We start from the raw sequence: 27,451 nt of genomic DNA on the forward strand, positions 1-27,451 counted from the left end.
GAGGGCAAGAGAGAGAGAGAGAGAGAGGGCAAGAGAGAGAGAGAGAGAGGGCAAGAGAGAAGGTATAAGACAGAAAAAAAAACTTGGAGAGTCAAGGGTTATCCATCCAACACCACAGCCTATTCACTTTACATCCTCCACATGTGGTTAACCTTCTGTTGTCCTGTCTTCCCCCTGTTTCACCCCCTCCCTTCTTTCCTCCCCTCTCCCTTTTTTCTCTTTCAAAGGCGAGTTAGGGGATGGTGCATGCCTCCCCAGGCGACAAGTGTGCATGATATTTCAGCCAGGTGTGTGAAGCATGGATCAGACTCATTTAGACTGAAAATGTGCTCTCTCTCTCTCTCTCTCTCTCTCCCCCCCCCAACCCACACACACACCTTAAAATGTACTCCTGACTCCTGCCTCATTCAGACAGGTGACTCATTCATAATTTTTTATAGCAGCTTAATGCAATTCAGGGTCACGGGGGGACAATGCAGCAGGAAGTTATCCAGGAAAGGGTGCCGGCCCATTGCGGGAAACGGACATTGAGGAATATTCTCAGTCATGTTCACACCTTTGGGCCATTTATAGTCTTTACTTCACCTCATCTGCATGTCTCTGGACTGTGGAAAGAGACTCGGATGAATTTTAGACACACACAAAAAAAAAGGGGGGGGCATATTAAATCCCCAGCCTCGGCACTGTGAAGCAGCTCTCTCGACTGCAAAGCTGCCAGCCACTCCTGACTTGTTCATATGCAGACCTATAGTTGATTCTACCAGTGGCAGCTGGCCAGTACAGGGTGCTGGGGCGCCGCCCCCTTCAAATATCAAGAGATGTAAATCTACTGAAACATGTTAAATATAATTTAGTTGTATATTGCAAATAATTATGAAATAAAAGTGTTTTCAGTCTGTGAGCGCCTGTCAGCAGCCATTAAATATCTGTTCAAATGGTGTTTGGTTGATTTTTGTGTGAATACATGTACTTCCTGGGTGACGGGCGCCGGTCAAACGATACCTTATGTAAGCCCTCAAATTTGTGGCGAGCAGGTGACCTGAGGCTGCTATCTGATTGGTTTCTTCTGGTTTCCATGGGGCACAGTTCTGTGCGCCCCAGACACTCCCACTTTTATTGGCAGCGAATTGGTATTGGTTTAATGTTTTTTGATCTAATGTGATTGGACAATTCTCGTGGCTGTCAATCATGCTCACACCCACTACCACGCCTCGTCTCGACTGTCAATCATCCACCGTCTATGAACCCTGATAACATCTATAGGCTACATTGTCCTTCTTAATAACTCTGTGACTGTGTGCACATTAAAGCAGCTGTCAGGTAAGCTGCACCAAGGTAAATTGCGCCCCCCACCCCAAAAAAAATGTTTAGCACCAGCCGCCACTGGCTCCTACCATCATTTTTTCAGTCTCTCTCTCTCCGTCTTTCTGGTTTATTTCGTTCTCTTTTGGAAGATTCGTGCAAACACGGAGACACATACTAATACAAACACATGTTCCACATGCCAATTAAGTAAAGCACAAGTGTCCTTAATCCAGCAGCCGGTGTGTGGTAAACACCGGCGCTGAGGGCCTTCTGACCACACAGCTGAGGTAATGTGTATTTGCCCAGCCAACCCCGGGCCTCTCCATCCGACGTAGCGTCAACAACGTGGCTTTTTTGGCTGATAATATTCGCAGTGTCTCTCTCTGAGTCGTAAATAACAGCCGAGGCCAGACAGGGAAAGGTTATTCTGACCATACCGGCGTAAAACACCCACACTTTGACTGGCTGAGATACCCGTGGCCGCCTTTCGACTCGGCTGACATCAGCAGCCTCCAGAGAAGAACACAAGGATTAATTAGTGTTATATAACGTTAAAAAAAAATCGTAAAACTTCTTTGTCATTGACATAAAACATGATCCAGCAAAGGGTTTTGCAGTCTGTGTGTGCTCATGTAGCCTGAGGTTACTGCTCCTTCATGTATGGAGCGTACCGTGTCGCTAGATTTGATCGGTTGGGTTCTCGGCCCGAATGAAATCTTGCGGCGAACGTGCGGATTTGATGCCATTTAAATTGGCCACGACAGTGTACAAAGTCCTGAAGTTTAGTTTCGCCACTCGACTCCAGCCTCGCGGCTGACATACCGCTGTCTCCATCTCTCACAGAGCTAATGAGGTAAAAACAACCGGCCTGGCGTGGCCTGGACCTCTCCGGTGCAATGAAGGGAAGAGGACAAGTCTTCATAACTAAAGGTCAGCTTCTGGCCTTTTTCAAGACCCACGTCCGTGAAAGTGGAGGGAAGGTAGGAGCTGTGTGTGTGTGTGTGTGTGTGTGTGTTTTCATTTATCCATACTTATGAGGACCTCGTATGAATAGTAAAACCGCGAACGAGCTAACTAATGGGGACATGTTTTGGTCCCCAGGAGGGAAGGGGTTATTTGTTGGCTAGGTGTTAGGTTTACGGCCAGGCTTAGGGCTTAGGATCTAGTAGTAAAGTTGGGCATTGGAATTAGGCTCATTGTTAAGGTTAGGGGTTAACGTTAAGGTTAAGGTTAGGTGTAAATTTAAGTAAGCCTAACCCCTATCATAAATTGTCAGTCGCCACATGGATATATAAACGAGTGTGTGTGTGTGTGTTGTGCGTGTGCGTGTGTTTGCGAGGCTGCAGCTGCCAAACTCTGTCAGTGGAGCTGAGGTTGGCGGCGCCTGGCTGGAGAGTGTTGATACTCTGTGTAAGAGCCAGGCAGGTTAGGGGGCGCCCGGGTAGTGTGGCGGTCTATTCCGTTGCCTACCGACAATGGGGATCGCCGGTTTGAATCCCCGTGTTACCTCCGGCTTGGTTGGGCATCCCTGCAGTATAACTGTAAATATGCCAAATCAAATTGACCATGTCTGCGGGTGGGAAGCCGGATGTGGGTGTGTGTCCTGGTCGCCGCACTAGCGCCTCCTTTGGTCGGCCGGGGCGCCTGTTCGGGGGGAAGGGGGAAGTGGGGGGAATAGAAACTCCTCACTGTCAGGTGAAAAGAAGCGGCTGGCGACTCCACATGTATCGGAGGAGGCATGTGGTAGTCTGCAGCCCTCCCCGGGTCGGCAGAGGGGGTGGAGCAGCGACCGGGACGGCTCGGAAAAAATAGGGTAATTGGCCAAGTACAACTGGGGAGAAAAAAGGGAAAAAAAGAGCAAGGTAGGTTAGCAGAGATGTGGGGTGAGACCCCCGACACCCCCCCCCGACCTTCACTACGGTAAGATGCTCCGCTCCGCCTCCAAATCCCCGCCACCAAAACCACATGCACCCCCTGACCTCTGGCTACGCCCTTGAGGCCCATGGGCCCCCCAGCTCCTCTGGGGGAGGAGGGTATTCATCTATCGTTCCCGCTCCCACCCTCCCTTCTTCTTTTCTCCCTCTGTCACTCCCTATCTCTCTCTGCCGTCCTCCCTCTACGTCTCCGTCTCTCAGGCTGAATGGACGGGTCAGTTCAAAGGGGTGTCGAGCGGAGCTGCTGGTTAGCAGTGACGTGCCCAAGGCTTTGAAGTGAGGTGCGCCGAGCAAGGGTGCAAGACCTGGTTTTAAGTAACAACACCGAGGGGCCCGCAGGGGTCCGCGTGGGGCTGGAGGCTTCTTAACATGAGCTGATCAATCTCTGCTAAATGTGGCGAGCGTAGGCGCCGGGTTATGAAGATGATAGCGGGCGCTGGTGTGAAAGAAGGGGCAGACATGAAAGCGCGTACAGCTAGTATTTATCCCTTATCCTCCCCAATAAAAAAGCTTAACGACGGTGATTACATTAAAACGAGGCTTTTTTTTGTTTTGTTTTGCATGGACAACCCTCCTTCCTCATGCAGAAACTCTGGATCAGCCGTGGGGAAGATGTAGCATAGCTCTGAACGTTGTTGGTTAAAATTCACTTATTTCATAAACCCGTGACGTTGAAACCACAAATGATCGTTTCTCTGGTTTATCTCATTTGACTGTTGGTGACACAACCAATCTCATTCCAGGGCTTAGATGTGGCCACTAAACATGTTAATTATTCATTTGATTTTATGTTAGATGCAGCGGTGGAGTGATGGGGGCTACAATTTGGGGGAATATTGGGGGAACTGGAGCTCCTCAGCACCCTCAAAGTTGACGCCTATGGTTGCAAGGTTAAAGTTTCATTGTGGGAATAATGGTCACAATTTATTGATTTATTTAACGGACCCCCCCCCCCCCGCCTTTTCTCCCCAATTGTACCCGGTCAATTACTCCACTCTTCTGAGCTGTCCCGGTCGCTGCTCCACCCCCTCTGCCGGTCTGAGGAGGGCTTCAGACTACCACATGCCTCCTCCCATACATGTGGAGTCGCCAGCCGCTTCTTTTCACCTTACAGTGAGGAGTTTCACCAGAGGGACGTAGCGCGTGGGAGGATCACGCTATTCCCACCAGTCCCCCAACCCCCAATAGGCATCCCGACCAACCAGAGGAGGCGCTAGTGCAGCGACCAGGACACATACCCACATCCGGCTTCCCACCCGCAGACACAGCCAACTCAGATAGCATCCGGATGTGGGCCACTTCAGGCAGTGATGCGGCACTGATGGCCTTCTTCTTGCCCTGACAAAATTGATGTGAGCCTGAAGTGGTCCACATGTATAATAGCAAATATGCCAAATCAAATGTGGGCCGGCAACATGTAATCTGGACGTGACCCTGAGGTGGCCCGTGTGGTAAATGGTGAATATGGCCCAAATATCACAAAACAAATATGGGCCACCTGTGGCAAATATACGGCACATGCAGCATTGCTATGGCTTGGTTCTGGCCCAGGTCTGGCAAACAGTGCCATCATTCCACGCGGTATGTGGGCCGGATGAAAGTGTCAGGTGTGGAACGGGTCCGGGCCACAGCAATTTTGCTATCTGGGACTTGTCTGTAGGGACGCCTGACCAAAGCAGAGGTAACACTGGGATTCGAACCGCAATCCCCGTGTTGGTAGGCAACGGAATAGACTGCTACGCTACCGGGACGATGGTCACAAATTCTAACTTTCCTTTTTTTTCATGATAAGTCAGTTATAATTAGTTTTTCTGAATTTTATATCACCACTGATCCTGATGACTGAGTTAAAAAAAACCCTCTGCACTAACAGATAATCTGATCCAACCTTTACAAAATATATGTGACTTGGCGAACACGGCCACGAGCCTGAACGGCATGAATTCGTTTCTAAAAGTAACACCAACGCTTCTATAAATAATGTTAAACCAATGAACAAAACAGGATGAGCCAAAGCGCAAACACATAATGCAATTTTCCCAACGTGGGAAGAAAACATGAAAATTAGAAAGGAGGGGAGGGGGGGGGAACCTCAACCAAAAACAAGAACCTTTCTGGAAGCCTCCAGGTTGTATTCTTTTTCCTCTATGACAGCTTACATGAACATGAAAGAACAATCGTACTCATTCACTAATGTCGCAATCAAGTTTCCAAACATCTTCGGAGATGTTATCACGCAGCCGTGGGGAAATACTTCAGTGTGTTATTCCGTCTCATGGCGGGACTGGAGAGGCTTTAGAGGATCGTCTCGCTGAATCAGTGACTTCATATCGTCTCTTCCTCTCTGCATTAGCTCTAATCATAACATCTTCTAGACTTCTAGCAGTATTTTCTAACTCAGAGCCAGGGAAAGGAGTGATCTCACCCACAAACTGTGAAAACTGAAAACATCATAAAGCTTAATGAATAAACTGCAATGTCCATATTGCCACATTAAAGCTGCAATCCAGAGTTTTTCCTCCGTTGATAGATAGCTGTTTATCCATCTCCATCATGAAGTCAGGTCTCCATATACCCATGTCAACATTTTTGACCGGGTAGGATGAACACTGGTGCAGCAGCAAACCCTTTCCTCCTCAAACAGGAAACAGGACTGAAACATGACGACGAGGTGGTGACGCTTGTGTTGGACAGTCAGTCTACCAAGTCTACCATCAATACTACAGTACAACAGTGTTTCTGTATGGTTTGATGTAGTTTGTAGGTTGCCTGTGTTAGCATTGGTCTGGAGATGCCATTTTTACAAGGGTGCCCAGATAGCATCCGGATGTGGGCCACTCCAGGCAATGATGCGGCACCGATGGCCTTCGTCTGGCCTTAACAAAATGGATGTGAGCCTGAAGTGGCCCACATGTATAATAGCAAATATGGCCCAAATATGCCAAATCAAATGTGGGCCTTTTTTTTGTGTGTGGCAAAGATGCGGTGCTCTCGGCAACATGTGATCTGGATGTGACCCTGAAGTGGCCCGTGTGGTAAATGGTGAATACGGCTCAAATATCCATCCATCCATCCATCCAATATCTTAACCGCTTATCCTGCTCTCGGGGTCGTGGGGATGCTGCAGCCTATTCCAGCAGTCATTGGGCGGCAGGCGGGGAGACACCCTGGACAGGCCGCCAAGCCATCACAGGGCTGACGGCACATAAGCGACAATGGCTGCTACGCCATGTTTGTAGTTCTTACCGCTGGAGAGGAAGAGGAAATAACGGATTTCAGTTTCACTGTTGTTTGCTTTTAATGTGTTTTTAAGGTAATGTAACAATGCATTTGCATTCTTGTTCCATTATATCTTGCTACTTAAATGCCTTGTGGTTTGTCTCTTCTTCTACTCGCTGCCTTTGCTCCATAACTTTCAAGTCTACTTGCTGCTAGCACAGATCAGATTCAGATGGATTCAAAAGCTCCCAAGACAATTCCCAAACCGGAGCGAATTGAAGCACACAGGAACTCATTTCTAAGGGAGAGACCGCAGTTTGTGACGGAGACAGTCACACTTTATTGTTGTTATTAGCTGGCATGGAATTGTGTCATTCCGGCTACATGAATGGCAGTGCAAACAATAATCATCTTAAATGAAAGACAAAGACGGTCTGTGCACAATATATGTTTTTAACATTACAGTTTCTGAGAGCAAGAGAGAGAAAAATAGGATGACAAGTGGAGGAAAGCAGTGTGAATGTGTGCACGAGTGTATGAGAGCACATATTGCACAGGAGAGGAAAAAGAAAGAGCATGGCAGAGGGAATAAGGCTGGGGCTGCTCATTTCCATGCCTGTTGATTCTTTTGACCCTCTATTGCCGTGTCCTTTCTCCGTGCCGAGTCTGGAGCCTCCTGGCCCTGAACAGAAACGGGCCTGAGTGCTCATCTGGGCTTTGAAGTCCTTTGGTTATCAGCCAAGCATGGCGCTGTACCTGCAGCCATCTGTGAAGGGGCTGCCAGCAGCCGGCTGACGCTACACTCGCCCTCCATGAACAAGAGAGGCCAAAAGCCAGGCTGGCGCTTAGGTCCGGTTAGCACCGGGTCTGCACTGCCTGGCAGTGCATGGCAGAAACCCCTACCAGCTGAGAACATGGACTCTGACACCAGAAGACCATCCCCCAAAGAGTTGGGCAATAAATACAGTTGTTTATCATTCAATGGCGCTGTGTGCGGATGATACTCTGACATCGTCATAGCACGGCAATGATGTTGACCAGATTAATTATAAAGAGAATACTATGTGAAAACTAGTTTTGGTTTGATATTTCACTTAACACGACTGAACATTTCAAAATGATGAACCTCACTTTGATACTTTTGAACGTGGTGTTTTTGCATATGTAAACACAATACAAAACATTGTTGTGTAAAATGTCATATGATTATCGTCATTATAATACTATAATAGTCCATGTCATCCAGCGCTATACACTTAGGGTGTTATTTATCCTCATTTTTCCTCATTTTTTCCATTTAACTTATTTCAAATTAATCTGTCGCCACACATTGCTGGTCCCCCCGTTTTTGTTCCACTGCCTTTCCCTCACCCTATCGTTTCTGGGAAGAAAAAAGAAAAAAAAAGCCCCAAAATTGTGGTGGAAATGAAATGCTTGATTAAAAAGTTAAAGCCATTTTTCACTCTCAAAGGCTTTATAGAATATGTCGGGATGGGCGGGATTTTTTTTTCTTTTAATGTGCAGGCTGTGAGGGAACTATCTGGGCTGGTTAGAAGTAACCCTTTAACTGCACCACCTTACATCACCCGTTGTCTTCGCACTACACTAGAGCCTTTGTTCAGCACTTCCAGTAGCTCTGTGTGTGTGTGTATATATGTGTGTGTGTGTGTGTGTGTGTGTGTGTGTGTGTGTGTGTGTGTGTGTGTGTGTGTGTGTGTGTGTGTGTGTGTGTGTGTGTGTGTGTGTGTGTGTGTGTGTGTGTGTGTGTGTAATGTGACATGTCCAGCTAAAGGCCAAACGAGGCCAGTGATAAATACAACCCCGCTAGCAATGTTTTTTTTCTTTTCCAGAGGGTACTATGTCAAATGAACTTGAATGGGGGACACCATCACAAACAATAGGATTAAGGTCGTGGACATCGTGTACCGAATCAACAGGCTGAATGATTGGTATGGGGGGGCGGGGGTCTAGTGTTGGAACAAAGCCGTAAGACAGGCCTTGGGGGGGGGGGGCAGGGTGCGTGGAGGGTTAGCAGGGCTCAGGATGGAGGGCTGTTTTCGATGTGCAGTTTTGGGGTGGGGGTCGTGATTACGAGAACAAAAAAAATAAAAAATAAAAAGGCTACAGTCACTGCACCTCCTTATAAAGCCTCTTATATGATGCACTCCCCCCACCCCCACCCCCACCCCCCCCACACACACAGAACACAGAGTGCCTCCCAATCTCCCCCATTTACGCTGGTCTCTGCAATGCAATGTCACACACAGGCGCCATGTGTGCAGACCAGTGGCCTTATGGCTTATCACACGAAAGAGAAGTATGGAATTACAGATAAGATACAGCATATAGGGGCGGTGCAGGGAAACTTTGGGTGGGGGTAGGTAGAGTTGGTGGTGGTTAGGGTTGGGAGGGGGGGGATGAGGAGGGTCATGGTTCAGATGAAGAGATTGGGGCGTAAGCAAGCTAAACCAGCCATAGGAGCAAAATGTGGATCAATGCCAGGCCGCTCTCTGGAAGAAAAAAATAAAAATTCACCCCCCTTTACAGGAGACTCGACTCCCCCCCTCCCCCCTCCATATAAAGATATAAAGGGCGCCGTTTATGCTCAAGGAATCGCCGTGTAATTACGGCTTAACAGGTCCGAGTTAACAAAAGCGCCTGTTCAGCCGGTGCTCCGGTTGCGATGGAGTACCGCGCTGCGCTGACCTCCCTCCCGAAGCCACTGTTCTTCCAGCAGATCAAAGCCGGGCAGGAATCACCGGAGACACTCGGCATCTCCGATTCTGTTGGAACGCTGTCCTCACCGAAGGGGTTGCTGAGCAGATTCGGACATAAGCGGAGGGCTTATTTCACTTGGACGTCTCCTACGCGGTGGCGGATTTATCCAAAATAAAGGGTGCCGCGGTGCAGAGAACGGCCAGTCAGTCGATATCTATATAATAAAGTGGTTCCTGTCTGTCAAAGGGCTGTGGAAGAGTCATCAGTTAGTCAGCTAAGGAGGGAAGTTTCCTGCTCTCCTGCAGAACTAGTTTGTTTTGTCAGCGCATCGATATTTCTGAATGAATGGCATGGTATGGGGGTCTAGTGCTGGAACAAAGCAGCGAGACAGGCCTGGGGGGGGCACTTTGGGACAAAGTCTCTTCCTTTTGTTTAACTCTGTCCGAACGGGCCCTAAACTACAGCGACTGCAAGTGGTCTACTCTTCCTCCCAAGGCCTTTCCAGTCCAAATCTCTGGTAGTCAAGAGCCAAAGGCAGCTGTTCCACACTTGCTGACAGCAAACACACAATGCAATAAAACAGTGCAGGAAAGAAGGTCTTCACACATGCATGACACCCAGCGCGAAAATGCCTCGCGTCAGCACTCAGCGAGGTCCAACCCTTCCAATTCCCTTTCCCCCTTCCATGAAATCTGACTAATGTCAGCAAACGATGGTGATTCTCGCTTCGTGGCGCTCAAAAGAGAGATGCGTTCAGCGGCGTTTCTACCGAGAGAGGTCTGAAACATATGGCAGAATGATCGTTGAGGACGGGGTGAGAATTGCAAAATCTCTCTTTTGCATTTTAACTAAATTTCTGTGACGGAGTAGAGCGATGATTTACTCCTGCGCCGGGAGCGGTTTTACCTTCTGTGTGTGATATGTTGACAACATGAACAAAATAAGCCGTGAAAATAATAAGCGGAGGGCCGTTTTGCCCAAAATTTGCAGCCGGGCCTCCTATGTCAGACCGGCCTCGGCTGACCTGTCATTTCGGCTCAGAGTGAAGCTCGCCTCCTTCTCCCCCATCTGTTTTCAAAACCATCAGATCACACCTGTGAACTATTTCAGCACATCAAACATCTCAAGTATCCCCCCTGCCCCCTTCAACAGAGGGCTATCTCTCTCTCTCTCTCTCTCTCTCTCTCTCTCTCTCTCTCTCTCTCTCTCTCTCTCTCTCTCTCTCTCTCTCTCTCTCTCTCTCTCTCTCTCTCCTGCACACACACACACACACACACGCTCAATCAAACACACTTCACATGTCATCTAAAACTCACATTCTCACAAAAACTCCAGCGCCTCCTCCCTCTCCTACTAAATGCTTTAGCAAATCGATACCACAAAGGATGCCTGAACACTGGATTTTGTTTCCTTTTCAAATGGGAAATTTTGAATAATGCAAAAGGGCTGCTTGTAAAAACAGCTTATCCATTTTCATAACCCCGTTCCAAGCAGAAAGGCTTCTAAACAAGTAATCGAGCGAGACACCAGATGAACAAGGCCGATCAAAAACGCGGCGGAGAGACGGTGAATGCACTAGATAAACTTTCACAACACCGCGTACAAGGACAGGGTGGGTGATGCCAATTCCTTATTAAAAGCTATTAAAGTATCATCTGTCACCTCTTGTTCTCTCCTCTATTGAGAACAGCGAGGGGCTAAACACACCACCCTGCATGTCGTAACAGTCAGGAAGGAGAGGACAGCTCCTCTGTTCTCCTGTGGGGTGTGGCCCTGGCCCCGTGGCCCTCCCCCCCTCAAGGGCCTCAGGGTTCTTCCTGCAATTCTAATCACGGTTTAAAAAGCCGTGGCCTTGGATTCCAAGCCTGGGTAACAGCATATGAGGAAGATATCCATCAACTAGCTCCAAATAAGCACAAATGGAGGCGGGAAAAGGAGAGCTGAGGTCAGTTTCTTAAAAAGCTTCCCATGCACAAGCACACGCACAGACACACACGCACACACACTCCCTCTCTCACCATCTTCCTCGTCTTTCCATCTGCCCTCAGACACTGGAGACAGTCGGAGGAAGCTCCCCTCGGTGAATGGAGGGAGTACTCCCAGACACTCGGTGTTCCCTCTCTAAGGGAAACCACAAAGCAATTCAGAGTCAAATTAACACGTGACGGCTGTGTGGCTGCATGTAACATCAGTTTGCCAGGGCTGCTGGGGTAGTCCATGTCAGCTCCATCACCACCACCACCACCATCAGCCTGTGATTGTCATCTGTCCATTTTTTTTTTGCGAGCACACTGAATAAATGATCTCTGGAATATTAGTTGACCTGTGAGGGGCAGGACTGCAAATGAAGTTTGCCTGTTGGCCTGCTCTGCGGCTATCCGGTTCTCTCACTGACCCCCCCCCCCCCCGCCTCCACCCCCGAATGCAAAAAGGCGCATGTTTGCAGATGCATAAAACCCATATCCACATGCACAAACACGCACTTGTGGGCAGACACACAAACACGCATCCCAGGTGAGCGAGCAAGCGGGGCAGGTGGTAGGGATTGGCTGCGTCTGAATATTAGCTTTTTCCCCGCAGCTGGGAGAGGCCGGACCAGCTCCGCTCATCAGACATCCATCAAGGTGTCAGTTTGGGTTATGAGACCAGGCTCCCCGGGTGATCAGACCACTGCCCTGCCTGCCAGCAGGCCTGCCTGATGGCCGTCTCTCTGGGCCAAGAAAGAACCAAAGGCAAACACAAAGACACACACACACACACACACACACACACACACACACACACACACACACACACACACACACACACACACACACCCCCAAAAAAACCAGACACAAGTGATGGGAACACACACATAGTATTCTCATAAGCAGTATTGTTGCTGGTGTCCAATAACGGCTACAACAGCAGAAAACTAAGGACCCAAATTGATGATGGATGGGCAATTAATGTAAAATCAAGCTCAGCAAACCTACGGCATGATACGTGCGTTGTTAACGGGTCAGTCACAAGCTGCGCTCTACTATAAAACCACAGAGGAAGTAGTTCATCATATAGCTTTAAGGTTTTGTTTTGTTTTGTTTCTTTTTTTTTGCTCTGTGGCCAAGAGAGAGCCATCAACATAATAGCCTGTCTCATTCTGTGTGAAGGGCCCCTGAACCTATTTTCCACCGGAGACTTCGGTCATTTCCATGGCTGCTCTACATAACAGCCATCTCCCCCGACCGAGGAGGACATGCAAGGCAATCAATTCCCCCCGCCGCCTCGTTCCCTCCTCTCCATGGCGAAGGAGAGTCAGGGAATGCAATTCACACTAATTACCCTTAACACGGCCGCCTCATCCCAACTTCCACTGTTCTTGTTTGTTTTTCCCATTTCTGTCTCTTTTCTGACTGATCAGAGAGAAACACGGTCACGTGATACACGATGATGATGATGATGATGATGATGATGATGTAATGTAATAATACATGATGTGTCAGCCTCGACCACTGCAGGTCACACAACACGAGAGGTTTCCAAACGTTGTCAAGTGTTGTGAGCGAGCGTGGCGGCGCGGGAGGTTTGCAAACGAGTGTTTCAACTCCTGCTCATTATGCATGGACGGTTTCATTTCACACAGCAGTTTCTTTCATTCAAAGATGAGATGGTACAGTAAAAAAATAATAATCAGATTGGAAATATTTACTCTGTTTAGATTTGCAGCAACAGAAAAAAAAGGAAGAAAAAAAAGGTTGTGTTCCCTTTCGCACCAGCAGAGGGAGAAAAGAGTAACCCGGGAGACATTAAAACATTAGACTGCCCGAGAAATATTGATAACACAAAAGGTCATCAAATTTGCCCCCCCGCGCCCCCCCTCGTCTTTCACTCTGCACTACACGTCAGTTTAAGCATGCAAATCCCACGTGTCTCCTCTATATTGGTAAAAAAAACAACAACAACAACACGGGTTTATTGGGGCACTACACGGTAGTCTATTGTCAAGAGGGCATCAGTGCAAGCTAACTATAGCCCACTTGTTTAAGGATGAATGAGAAGAAATGAACTGAGCGGGGGGGGGGGTGTCAAAATCACAACTGTGAATTTATTTCACTATCGTTGCACGCGGAACCACCTCACTTGGTTGCACTGAACGCAAACTGCACACAGTTGATACCCTGTCTGGTGTCTCTGCCCTGCTCTGCTCTGCCCTGCTCTGCTTTGTTTTAGCCCACTATTCAACGAAACCCTGTTATGCATATGACCTTCAAACGCAACGCTGCAAACGCTGACACGTCTCAGTTAACGGTCTGTTTGGGTTTTCTCTCGGAACAAAATGTCCACGTTATTCTGTGTCCCGAAGATTCGGCCAAACGCACACCGGGCTGGGGGTAGCAGCCTTCCCACAATTGGATTAGTCACACAGCCGTAATGCAGCAACAGCGAATATCCAGAGGCAGCCTATAAACATCACATTTTGGATCCCCGGAGTGCAAAATAAAAACCCTAAGCCATCTGATGCCCAATCACTTAAATATATATATACATTTGATGCCAAATACTGAGCCGTGGAAACCACAGGCTTATATATCGGCTGCGCGATAAGACTCCGGTCTGCTTTCATTCTTCAGAAATACATATCTGATTCAAACTGGGGACAAAAACGTGCTCGCTGTCACGCTTATTTACACATATGTGCGGCGTTATCTGACTTTACGGTGTGCGGGGTTTTGCACGCTTTATCGCCAACCTATTTTCGCGGACGTAGCAGCTCCGGACTGACATCGCAATATGACTGAGGATTAAAAACGTCCCCCGAGTGTGTGACGATCAGCCCAAACACGCACCGCCAGGCAGATCTGGCGGTGTTATTTCGCGTCGCCGACTGTAACGCGAATATGTGGTGAATGATATCGTCTTTACACGCCGCGTCTCACTTCTCTCCCCGCAATTCATTCGGCACCGTAGTTCCCAGGGCACATTTATGCTAGCGCACACAACCACGCGATTAGAAAAAAATCAATCTATCTCTTACCTTCGTATACAGGGGCCATCGGTGCAAGGATTCCTGTTATTCATGGCAAAAGAATAAAGCGTGGTTTCTGTTCAAAACTCAATAAAAATCTGCCATCTTGAACCACTGAGAGAGTCGCCACAGTCTCCTGCATTACTAGCCCAGTTCATTAGTGAGGAAAATAATCATATTTCATATCCAGGTTTTTTTTTAAAAAAATATTATTATTATTATTCTTGTTGTTGTTGTAGAGTCCAGTCCAAGGAAAACGAGATTAGAAAAGTTCTGCAGCGGGATCCCGGGTGCTATTTGTATTGTCCGGGGCTCAAATGGTGAGCCGGAGAGCAGGTTTACTTCAGCTATTGTACGACATGTCTGTGGAGTCCCTGCAAAAGTTGCAATGGGTAAAGAGAGGAGCGAGTTTAGTGTACAGTGTAGGAGTCGAGCGCCTATCGAGTCGATCGTGGTCATTTGGACAAATGCGTCGCTTCAGGTCGCCCGCTGCACTCAGCGACCGCAGTTATAATAATAATAATGATGATGATGATGATGAAAATGGAAGAGCTGACAGTCCAATTTCCTTTCATTTTGTTTATCAAATGGAAGATGCGGCGTCGTACGCGCGCGCGCACGCGCACATCTATATCGATATAAAATTCTATATAGGTTTTAATGACATACCTACTCAGCAACCACATGCGTGTACCTTGTACAACATTGATGCGCTTATTGTACAACAAATTGGAGTTGTAAAAACATAATGTTGAAAAAGTCACCGAGTAAACATTTGTTACTCGATGGTTTTCGGCTTTCGATTACATCTGCCTGATATCTGGAGTTTGATAGCAGGAAAGGGTACGATTTGGTACCTGGATCGAGACTATAGTTTGAAGGCAAAAAAAAAGAAAGAAAAAAGAAGGTTGCATTGAATGTAGGGTAAATGAACAAAAATACTCATAAAGATTATTTTTTTTACTGAAGGGGACCATCCAAACTGATTTTATATCATAGCACATCCGTAATACAGAACCCTTTAATCCCACCAATCTGAGATTTTGGGGACAAGTTTAAATGTCGTCCCTGGACATGATTGGTTTTTCTTTCGGTGTCGTGCGAATGCGTCTTGGTTGAATGATTCCACGGGCGTTTAGTCATGCCTGCATCAGGCACTAACCTAACAGTACAGCATGACGACATTAGATTTTCACAGAATGAACTAGAGCGGAATCGGATTACATAGGCTCACATAAATGTGAGTAATCTGTCATTTACCAGCGACCTCAGAATGCACCCAGAGCAATATGTGAGCACGGAGCATACCAGAGACTGAGTAAAACATTACGTTTTAGACACAAAAAAAGAAAAAAAAGGTGAATGGTTTTGATTTACTTACGTGGAGAGATTTCAGAACGCCGGTGAATATCAGAGATTACTATACAGTTATCGATGATAGAATAGGGACGTTTATTTCTCTCTCAAAAATCACATAGATGTTCTATGTTATAGCTGCTTACGTAGGGTTTACGAATAATTATTGAATGAATTGTTATTTGGTGCCAGTCAACATTTTATCATTAGAATATATATATATATATATATATACATATACATACACATATACACATATACACATATACACACACACACACACACATATATATATATATATATATATATATATATATATTATATATAACACTCAACGGTAGGGAAAGTGCTCAACAAATAAGGAGCAAAATTATACACACACACAAACACACACACACACACAACATATATATATATATATATATATATATATATATAGGTTATGCCATGAGACAGGCTTGTACTGTCTGATAAAGAATTTAATTGACTCACTGGATTATATATATATATATATATATATATATATGTATGTATATATCTCATAATGTACTTAAAAATATAATCATCAAAAAGTTATTATTATTTATCCTGTCAGACAGAGGCTGCTGCAAACATAATAACAGCACTAATATGAATATTATCCTGAGCAGAACCCCTTCTGTCCTTTGATTACCCCCAAAACTACACATACACCTCACTACAAAGTTTGGTATGGGGAGGATACATCTGTCAGCATCAGTGACACAATAGTTGTATTTTGTTCACTTAGGCTAGGCAATAAAAGAACGGGCCCGAAGGCTGCTTCTCTAAGTGGATTTATATCATTGACCTCTGACGGATCTGTAAACAAATAAATGATAGCAGTCCCGTTAGTGGGGAGGACGCCAGATTATAAATAGGAATTTATGATTTAGAGTTTACGCAGTAGAACAGCGAGAGAACTACAAGTACCAGAGAGCTCGGACGCACGGTTGTAGTCCGTTCTGAGCCGACGGAACACAAAACAACTACAACGCGGTCTCGGGTTTTCCGCGTCTAAGGGGGCGCGCGCAAGGATTTACGGGACGGCGACAGTAATCGAATAAACAAGGTAGGATTTGAGTTATGAAGGTGTGTCAGCCAAATGTTTGGGTTTTTCGCTAGTGCTCGTTTCCCCCCTCTGCATTTTGATTACCAGAAACGCGAGGATATTGTTTGGCTAGGTTTGCTAAAGCCCAGTTTCCTGGTCACGTGCAACACCTCTCGTCACTAGCGTACATGCAGAGGTTTGTCAACAGTGTTGCGCGGTTGTCGTTTTTGTGCAAATTGGCAACAATTTGCGCAACTAATCCGTAGGATTTATAAATGATCATACGGTAGAGGTGTCAGTCCATTTCCTTCCGGGGTATCTTCTTCGGCGTGTTCACGACGATGGCTAAACAACTACAGGGACTCAGAAGCGTTAGTTGAATAAAACCGAAGTGTTGTAACTGCATAATTGTGTATTCATGCCTGGAAGCTCCGGGGGGTTGGCCCACAAAGTGGGATTTCTTGGGTAGCAAGCTAACTTCAAACTTAAATTTGACATAACCTCTAATATTTTCTGCCTGACTGAAGTGTGGTGCACTTTGTTTACCTTGGCTGCATCGCCATGGTTAATTTATGCTGCACACCTCACCTGCTCCGGGGCAGGTGGGAGTTCAGGATCACAGATCATAAACAGCCCCTGGACCAATCAGCTGTCAGAGCTGGAAGGGATCCCATAGCCATACATTTTTCCATAAGGAAAAAAGAAGGGCAATAAAATAGAAATCATGAGACCAGGAAATTTTATTTTTTTTGTTTTGCCTTTTTCACTGTTAGAAAAGGGCAAACGGTAAAAAGATCATGGGACTGCATTACAAAATATTCGTTAGAGAGAAAAAAATAAGTTCAATAGGCATATAGCTAGATCTACATTCTTTTCATATTCTAATTTTATCTATTTCCAATTGAAGCTTCTTCACTGGAGCTCCTTTAGCTTGCAGTGTAACGCCGGGATCCATTTATACACGGTCCTGACAGAGTCCGTTTGCACCTGACAAAATAATGCACTAGTCAGAATTATATTGTAGCATATCAAACACACCTTAAACAAATGTGGCTGGGTAAACAAGGGGGTGTGTGGTGATCATCTTGTATAGAGGTTAATGTTTTACCACGTTTTATTGTCTTTTAAATGTGGAGGTAAAAGCCACAGTTTTGGGCCCAGATAGCATCCGGATGTGGGCCACTTCAGGCAATGATGCGGCACTGATGGCCTTCTTCTGGCCCTGACAAAATGGATGTGAGCCTGAAGTGGCCCACATGTATAATAGCAAACATGGCCCAAATATGCCAAATCAAATGTGGGCCTTTTTTACATGTAATCCGGACATGACCCTGAAGTGGCCTGTGTGGGGAAATGGTGAATATGGCCCAAATATCGCAAAACAAGTATGGGCCATCTTTGGCAAATATGTGGCACATGCGGCATTTCTATGGTTTGGTTCTGCCCAGATCTGCTGGCTAACAGGAGTGGACTGCCCAAGTGCCATCATTCTACGCGGTATGTGGGCCGGAGGAAGTGTCGGGTGTGGGACGGGTCCAGGCCACAGCAATTTTGCTATGGGGGGAGGGGATTAAAAGGTAGTCGATCTTCCTATAATACGTGTAGGAATGAACGAGGCAGTCACTTCCTTTGGCAATACATGTTTACCCTTAAAAGCTAATAGGATGCATTCACCTCTGCAGTTCCCTCCAAGCACACAATGTCCCCTCATCATCTTCCCCCTAATAACAAAACAGGATACTGCATTAATTACACAATATATAAAAGCTTGTGATTCTTGTTTGCTGCTTGCTTTGATACCACTGTGTGGGGCTACATGATTGTGTGTGCTGGCTCCAATAATATAGAATTCCCTCAAGTGCAAATGAGAAATCCACTAAGCCATACATTATGCATCACATTTGTAAAATACAAACTCACATTCACATACCCTGTGTTAGGTTTGCCTGGAGCTGCTAGCAGCAGGGTTGGAGCACACGCCTCTCTGAACCCCCACAAGAGAGTGGGTAGGTATATTCTTATACTATATGCTTCACTTTTCTCATATGAAGGCTAGCCACTGCTACGATCTACAACTGCCCATTCTAACATGATGCATTACAAGCAAGCGAGCAAGTGATTTTTCAGTCGCTTTCAGTACCTTTTAATAGTCATTCTGCAAGATGACTGGCTACTTTTTTCCCCCCCTCCCCAATTGCACTTGACCAATTACCCCACTCTCCAAGCTGTCCTGGTCGCTGCGCCACCCCCTCTGCCGAGCCAGGGAGGGCTGCAGACTACCACATGCTTCATCTGATACATGTGGAGTCGCCAGCCGCTTCTTTTCACCTGACAGTGAGGAGTTCTTCATACTTCCATACATCACCTACTGTTTGGAAGTGTGGGGGAACACGTACAAAACAAACACAGATCCAATTTTCATCCTTCAAAAAAGAGCCATAAGAATTGTAAACAAAACCACTTACAGAGAGCCTACAAACCCACTCTTTATCAAACTGAAAGCACTAAAATTTAAGGATTTGGTTGACGTCAAAACAATGCAAATCATGTACAGAGTAAAAAATCAGCAATGTTCAAAAGTTGTCCCAAAGGAGGGAAAGTAAAGACGATCTCAGAGGACAATGTATATTCAAAAAACAACCAGTGAGGACAAATGCAAAACTTCATTGTATATCAATCAAAGGAGTCAATCTATGGGACTGTGAAAAATAAATTAAGATGTGTACATCAATAAATAAGTTTAAACAGCTCTTTAAAACAACATATTGAATAGATATAGGATGGATGAACAAAGAGGTGGACTGGAATAACATGACATGATACATGATGTGTAAGGTGCCTTGTTTGCCTTGTACTGTTTTGTTTATTTTAATCTCTATGCATTGGCATTTCTTTTCTTTTTTTTCCACTTTTGTTTTGTCTTGAAAGTTTTGTTTTGTTTTTGATTTGATTGATAAAGTATAAGAAAGGGGTAGGACCAGAAAAGTTCTTTACTTCATTCTACGCCCTTTTCAAACATGGTCCAGTTATTACTTAGGTTGTTACAGAGAGTTTACAAAATATGTTTACTGTTGTTTCCATTTGTTCTTGTATTCCTGCATGTGTATTTTATTTTGTTATTTTAGCATGTTCGAAATAAAATCAATCTGAATCTCGCCAGGGGGACGTATCCCCCCCCCCTGAACAACCAGAGGAGGCGCTAGTGCAGCGACCAGGACACATACCCGCATCCGGCTCCCTACCCGCCCCAAAATCCTCCAGTCACAGAACATGGCAGACTCTGATCTGAATGTTGAAAGCATTGATAAACCTCGTATAAAGCACATGCATTTGAGGGGGAAAAAAGCCTAAATATGTATTACTAGTATGGTCACACAGAAATTCCCTAGCTGTCCTTGATATGTTTAACCAATTTCAATTTTCCAATTCCGTTTTATGCTCATCACATTGCGACACCTGACAATTGTTTCACAATGTGATTACCAAAGGCGAACATGATTTATTTTCACAGAGCCACTTTGTTGGTATTTTCCAGCTCAACAAACTTGTCCCTACTCCTGTTTTCTTAGCTTATGGGTATGTCTCCCGTATTGATTTAGGCTGCATATACACTCACCGGCCACTTTATTAGGCACACCTGTCCAACTGCTCGTTAACACAAATTTCTAATCAGCCAATCACATGGCAGCAACTCAATGCATTTAGGCATGTAGACATGGTCAAGATGATCTGCTGCAGTTCAAACCGAGCATCAGAATGGGGAAGAAAGGTGATTCAAGTGACTTTGAACATGGTTGTTGGTGCCAGACGGGCTGGTCTGAGTATTTCAGAAACTGCTGATCTACTGGGATTTTCACGCACAACCATCTCTAGGGTTTACAGAGAATGGTCCGAAAAAGAGAAAATATCCAGTGAGCGGCAGTTCTGCGGGCGAAAATGCCTTGTTGATGCCAGAGGTCAGAGGAGAATGGCCAGACTGGTTCGAGCTGATAGAAAGGCAACAGTAACTCAAATAACCACTCATTACAACCGAGGTATGCAGAAGAGCATCTCTGAATGCACAACACGTCGAACCTTGAGGCAGATGGGCTACAGCAGCAGAAGACCAGACCGGGTGCCACTCCTGTCAGCTAAGAACAGGAAACTGAGGCTACAATTCGCACAGGCTCACCAAAATTGGACAATAGAAGATTGGAAAAACGTTGCCTGGTCTGATGAGTCTCGATTTCTGCTGCGACATTCGGATGGTAGGGTCAGAATTTGGCGTCAACAACATGAAAGCATGGATCCATCCTGCCTTGTATCAACGGTTCAGGCTGGTGGTGGTGGTGTAATGGTGTGGGAGATATTTTCTTGGCACACTTTGAGCCCCTTAGTACCAATTGAGCATCGTGTCAATGCCACAGCCTACCTGAGTATTGTTGCTGACCATGTCCATCCCTTTATGACCACAGTGTTCCCATCTTCTGATGGCTACTTCCAGCAGGATAATGCGCCATGTCATAAAGCTCGAATCATCTCAGACTGGTTTCTTGAACATGACAATGAGTTCACTGTACTCAAATGGCCTCCACAGTCACCAGATCTCAATCCAATAGAGCACCTTTGGGATGTGGTGGACCGGGAGATTCGCATCATGGATGTGCAGCCGACAAATCTGCAGCAACTGCGTGATGCTATCATGTCAATATGGACCAAACTCTCTGAGGAATGTTTCCAGTACCTTGTTGAATCTATGCCACGAAGGATTAAGGCAGTTCTGAAGGCAAAAGGGGGTCCAACCCGGTACTAGCAAGGTGTACCTAATAAAGTGGCCAGTGAGTGTATAATGACCTTTGGAAAATGAACTTTGACGGATGTCATGCAGTTACAGCATTCCAGAATTAGAGGTTGTCTTTGCTCCTCTTTTCTCGCTGTTTGTCATTGTTTGTGTCAGTGGATATTGGTCCCCGTCTTTACTGACCCCTAACCTCCTGCATAGCACTGAAACAGCCTGTGTGCTGATCCACACAACAAACTGCTTTCCAACGTTTGCCACCAAGGACCAGTTATAACGCTACACATATTAGATAGACTCTCATTGTGTCTCTGGTTTTCACCGTCATGGATCAAGCCTAATCTCTTCCCCTCCAATAATCATCTCAATTCTGTTATATTCATCACAATTATAATATATTCATAACGATTATGTTATATTTATCACGTGGTGTACTAACTTTGTTTACGGAGCCTGGTCTTTTAGTAAGTATACATTTTGATGTATTTTGACTGCACTTTGATGAAATTTTGATTTCACCTTGGACTTTTATCTGATTTCAGCTTGCTCAAGCACATGCACAACATTTAGCCAATTTTGAAAAAAGAAGTATAAGTATTTTGACCTCATTGCAAGTTTACATTAATATCTATGAAGTCGCCCTATGGATGAACGGTTGACATTACGGAGCCATGGGGGAACTTTCCCAGTGTTAGAAGGAGACATAGCTGAACTGGGTTTTTCGCTACCACCTACGACTGTGTTCATTTTGATTCACTACTGAGATTCTTATGTTTGATGAATGTACTTTACTTATGTTGTTGATTTGGACACTTTAACTCTGATGTGACCTCAAAGTCACAAAGCAGGGAAATGTGGGAAATAATTTGTTTAAGTATCTACAATCAATAGGCTTAATTTTATACAATTTATGATTATTTTTTTATTAACCAAGAATCAAATGCTGGATTATAATGGTTATTATCGGTAATCAAGACACCATTAGATTCTGGAAACCCAAAACAATGTCTTAATAAGAAAATGCGAAGCGCTTTGGGTGCCTGGAAAAGCGCTGTAAAAATATTATTAATATTATTATTATTAATCAGCGACTGTAAATTTTTTTTTTTCATTTAAGAGAGAGGAACATTTCTCGAGGACTCGCATTTAAGATGTTTACCGGATTTACATTGGAAGCATGCATTAGTTTGGCTCAGTGTAACGCGTCACAGTAGTCATTAGTTTTAACAATACTACTACTACTATTACTTTCAGCTGCTCCCGTTAGGGGTCGCCACAGTGGCTCATCCGTTTCCATTTCCTCCTGTCTTCTGCATCTTCCTCTGTCACACCAGCCACCTGCATGTCCTCCCTCACCACATCCATAAACCTCCTCTTTTGCCTTCTTCTTTTCCTCTTCCCTGGCAGCTCCATATTCAGCATCCTTCTCCCAATATACCCAGCATCTCTCCTTCCCACATGTCCAAGCCATCTCAATCTTGCCTCTCTTGCTTTATCTCCCAACCATCCAACCTGAGCTGTCCCTCTAATATAATCGTTCCTAATCCTGTCCTTCTTTGTCACTCTCGGTGAAAATCTTAGCATCTTCAACTCTGCCACTTCCAGATCCACCTCCTGTCTTTTCGTCAGTGCCACTGTCTCCAAACCATACAACATAGCTGGTTTCACAACCATCTTGTAAACCTTCCCTTCAACTCTTGCCGGTACCCTTCTGTCGCAAATCCCTCCTGACACTCTCCTCCACCCACTCCACCCTGCCTGCACTCTCTTCGAACTCTCTCCTGCACTCCCCATTACTTTGGACAGTTGACCCCAAGTATTTAAACTCATATGCCTTCGTCACCTCCACTCCTTGCATCCTCGCCATTCCACTGTCCTCCCTCTCATTCATGCATAGGTATTCCGTCTTGCTCCTACTGACTTTCATTCCTCTTCTCTCCAGTGCATACCTCCACCTCTCCAGGCTCTCCTCAACCTGCACCCTACTCTCGCTACAGATCACAGTGTCATCTGCGAACATCATCGTCCATGGAGACTCCTTCCTGCTGTTGTCCGTCAACCTGTCGATCACCATTGCAAACAAGAAAGGGCTCAGAGCCGATCCTTGATGTAATCCCACCTCCACCTTGAACCCATCTGTCATTCCAACCACACACCTCACCATTGTCACCCTTCCCTCATATATCCTGCACCACTCCTACATACTTCTCTGCAACTCCCGACTTCCTCATACGATACCACACCTCCTCTCTTGGCACCCTGTCGTATGCTTTCTCTAAATCTACAAAGACACAATGTAACTCCCCTCTGGCCTTCTCTATACTTCTCAGTCAACATTCTCAAAGCAAACATCACATCTGTGGTGCTCTTTCCTGGCATGAAACCATACTGCTGCTCGCTAATCGTCACCTCTCCTCTTAACCTAGCTTCTATTACTCTTTCCCATATCTTCATGCCGTGGCTGATCAACTTGATACGTCTGTAGTTGCTACAGTTCTGCACATCACCCTTGTTCTTGAAAATCGGTACTAGTATACTTCTTCTCCACTCCTCAGGCATCCTCTCACTTTCCAAGATTGTGTTAAACAATCTAGTTAAAAACCCCACTGCCATCTCTCCTAAACACCTCCATGCCTCCACAGGTATGTCATCAGGACCAACTGCCTTTCCGCTCTTCATCCTCTTCATAGTGGCCCTCACTTCCTCCTTGCTAATCCACTGCACTTCCTGATTCACTATTCTACATCATCCAACCTTCTCTCTCTCTCTCTCTCTCTCTCTCTCTCTCTCTCTCTCTCTCTCTCTCTCTCTCTCTCTCTCTCATTTTTTTCATTTATCAGCCCCTCAAAGTACTCTTTCCACCTTCTCAGCACACACTCCTAGTTTGTCAGCACATTTCCCTCTCTATCCTTGATCGCCCTAATGTGCTGCACATCCTTCGCAGCTCGGTCTCTCTGTCTAGCCAATCGGTACAAGTCCTTTTCTCCTTCCTTAGTGTCTAACCTGTCATACAACTCACCATACGCCTTTTCCTTTGCCACCTCTCTCTTAACTTTACGCTGCGTCTCCTTGTACTCCTGTCTACTTTCTTCATCTCTCTAACTATCCCACTTCTTCTTTGCCAACCTCTTCCTTTGTATAATTTGCTGTACTTCCTCAGTCCACCACTAAGTCTCCTTGTCTTCCTTCCTCTGTCCAGATGACACACCAAGTACCTTCCTAGCTATCTCCCTCACTATTTCTGCAGTGGTTGCCCAGCCATCTGGCAACTCTTCACTCCCACCTAGTGCCTGTCTTAACTCCTGCCTGAACTCCACACAACAGTATTCCTTCTTCAACTTCCACCATTTGAACTTCGGCTCTGCCTTCACTCGCTTCCTCTTCTTGGTTTCCAAAGTCATCCTACAGACCACCATCCGATGCTGCCTAGCTACGATCTCCCCTGTCACCACCTTGCAGTCTCCAATCCCTTTTAGATCGCACCTTCTACATAAGATATAGTCCACCTGTGTGCACTTTCCTCCACTCTTGTACGTCACCCTGTGTTCCTCCCTCTTTTTGAAATATGTATTCACCACAGCCATTTCCATCCTTTTCTCAAAATCCACCACCATCTGTCCTTCCACATTTCTGTCCTTGACACCATACCTACCCATCAACTCCTCATCACCTCTGTTCCCTTCACCAACATGTCAATTGAAGTGCGCTCCAATCACCACTCTCTCCTCCTTGGGTACCCTCTCCACCACGTCATCCAACTCACTCCAGAATTCTTCTTTCTCGTCCATCTCACACCCAACTTGCAGGGCATATGCGCTGATAACATTCAGCAATACACCTTCGATTTGCAGCTTCATACTCATCACTCTGTCTGACGCTCTCTTCACCTCCAGCACGCTCTTGACATACTCTTCCTTCAGAATTACCCCTACCCCATTTCTCCTCCCATTCGCACCACGGTAGAAGAGTTTGAACCCCCCTCCGATACTCCTGGCCTTACTCCCCTTCCACCTGGTCTCTTGCACACACAGTATGCCTACCCAAAGGAGTTGAGTTCGTGCCTTTCTGACTAGACGAAGCTAGTCTGACTGGCTGGTCTAGTCAGAAAGGCACGAACTGAGGAAGCCTCTTGGATGAGAGGCGAAATGTCTTCACGGATATATACCAAGTCCAGTTGCACTTGATTCAACTCCTTTGGATAACCATGACCTGGATGAATGAGAACATTCACAGACACAGTATGCCTATCTTTCTTCTTTCCATCATATCAGCCAGCTCTCTCCATTTACCAGTCATAGTGCCAACATTCAAAGTTCCGACTCTCACCTCCACACTCCTACTCTTCCTCCTCTCTCGCTGCCTCTGGACATGCCTTCCCCCTCTCCTTGTCCTTCGCCCATCAGTAGCATAGTTTCCACCGGCACCCTGCTGGTTAACAGTACCGGTGGCGGTCGTTGGTAACCCAGGCCTCGACCGATCCGGTATGGAAATCTTATGATCCGCATATTAATTTGGCAAAGATTTTACGCCGGATGCCCTTCCTGATGCAACCCTCCCCATTTATCCGGGCTTGGGACCGGCATTAAGAATGCACTGGCTTGTGCATCCTCAGTGGCTGGGTTCATTAGTTTTAGCAATAACGAAGTAGTATAACGCGTTTCTAGTAGGATTTCGGTAATGTTATTACAGTTACTATGTCAAGTAACGCGTTACCACCCGAAACATACCAAGCACGGACAGGGCGCGCGCGTAACGTAGTTGTGGCGGAGGTGACAGTTCTAGCTAGCGTCGACCAACGACGTCACTGAAAGTTACACGATTGGTCGGCTTACCAATGACGTCGCTGGTTAGCACGGAAGTGTGAGTTTCATATTGGCCGCAAATTAGCTCAGCGGTTCACAGGCTAACGAACATGCTGCTCGTGGATACCGTACGCCTCACTGTAAAAAAAAAAAAAAGTCCAACTGACAAACAGCAGCGCTAATAGCCAGTTAGAGTGAAAATCATTAGCGTCTTCAGACAATTGGTGGTAACTGAAGCGCATTTATAAGGAGTGAGACGCCAAGACTTTCCTGTGATCATGGCGTCGGTGATTGTAGCCAGGTAATTATTTCATAAAAAAAATCGCTATTTAACTGTATAAATAATCAGGGTTTGAAAACTGCTGTCCAGTACAGCCGCTGTTCACGGAAACAACGTCAAAACAACAGGTTTCTAAATGTGGTCGCGGTCCTGAGAGCAGGATAAGCGGTACGGATAATTGATGGACGGACGTGACTTTTTCGTCGACAACGAACAGCTCCGCCATGTTGGAGGATAGCTGGACCTTAGCAACCGCTGTTTACGCTGAAGTTCTCATCGTCGATCTGTGTTTACAAGAACCAAATTTTAAGCGGAAATTGGACAAACGTACGGAAATAAAACATCGCAGTTGTGATCCACTCTTCGAAAAACAGTTTTGCAAAAATACATTTTACAACGTTTGGAAAATATCGAACCACGATAGCTATTCTGTATGAATCAAACCTTAAAACAAATCCTGTTCACTCACTGGCTGTTTAGAAAAATGGTTAGCATCGCGCAGTGAGAGCAGCACAGTATTCTATGGATTAGGGCCGTTGTCCTTTCAACAGGGCGGATATGTGATATGTGACGTTTTTTGTTGTTCGTCCGTCGCAGCTACGAGGACCATCTGGTCATCCAGTAGGGGCCGAATTCTGTGGGTGCGAAGATGGCTGGTTAGTCCAATCTGCGCCCTGAATGTTCTTTGGCAGTGTGGGCATGGGATAGTGGGAGTAGCTGGAGGGTTGCTGGCACGGTCTTTCCTGGCCTGCCTGCGGCTCTCTGCTGCAGCAGTCCTGGCAGCCTCATATGTGTTTGCACCATTTCGGACAGCTACATGCCACTCTCCTCTGTTCAAAGCTTTCTGTTCCCATGTGTCATAGTTGATGGTGAAGGCCTTTAACGAAACCTTCAAGGTGTCATTGAAACGCCTGTATTCATTGACCACCATGGGAGCGCTTGCCTTGCTTGAGTTCACCATATAACAGTTTCTTTGGGAGCCGGTG

The 27,451-nt window shown here is 46.0% G+C and overlaps 2 protein-coding genes across 4 annotated transcripts in view; one reads left to right on the top strand and one right to left on the bottom strand.

The window, feature by feature from the left end:
* Window positions 1-14,246, bottom strand: part of hipk2 (homeodomain interacting protein kinase 2) — a 144,146-nt gene extending 129,900 nt beyond the window's left edge. The window contains exon 1 of the mRNA XM_056281503.1: window positions 14,191-14,246. Within this exon, the coding sequence (XP_056137478.1) occupies window positions 14,191-14,209 (19 nt within the window). The 5' untranslated portion in view covers window positions 14,210-14,246. The remainder of the gene's footprint in view (window positions 1-14,190) is intronic.
* Window positions 14,247-16,573: 2,327 nt separating this feature from the next.
* The window catches only part of tbxas1 (thromboxane A synthase 1 (platelet)), a 142,993-nt gene continuing 132,115 nt past the window's right edge, over window positions 16,574-27,451 (top strand). For 2 of the 3 annotated variants that reach the window (XR_008810359.1, XM_056281469.1), the window contains exons 1-2: window positions 16,574-16,627; window positions 18,547-18,612. The gene's annotated coding sequence lies outside the window, so the exon portion shown is untranslated. The remainder of the gene's footprint in view (window positions 16,628-18,546; window positions 18,613-27,451) is intronic. The other variant, XM_056281470.1, reaches the window with a different exon arrangement.

The sequence above is a fragment of the Lampris incognitus genome, chromosome 6 (genome assembly GCF_029633865.1).
Source record: "Lampris incognitus isolate fLamInc1 chromosome 6, fLamInc1.hap2, whole genome shotgun sequence".
NCBI lineage: Eukaryota > Metazoa > Chordata > Actinopteri > Lampriformes > Lampridae > Lampris > Lampris incognitus.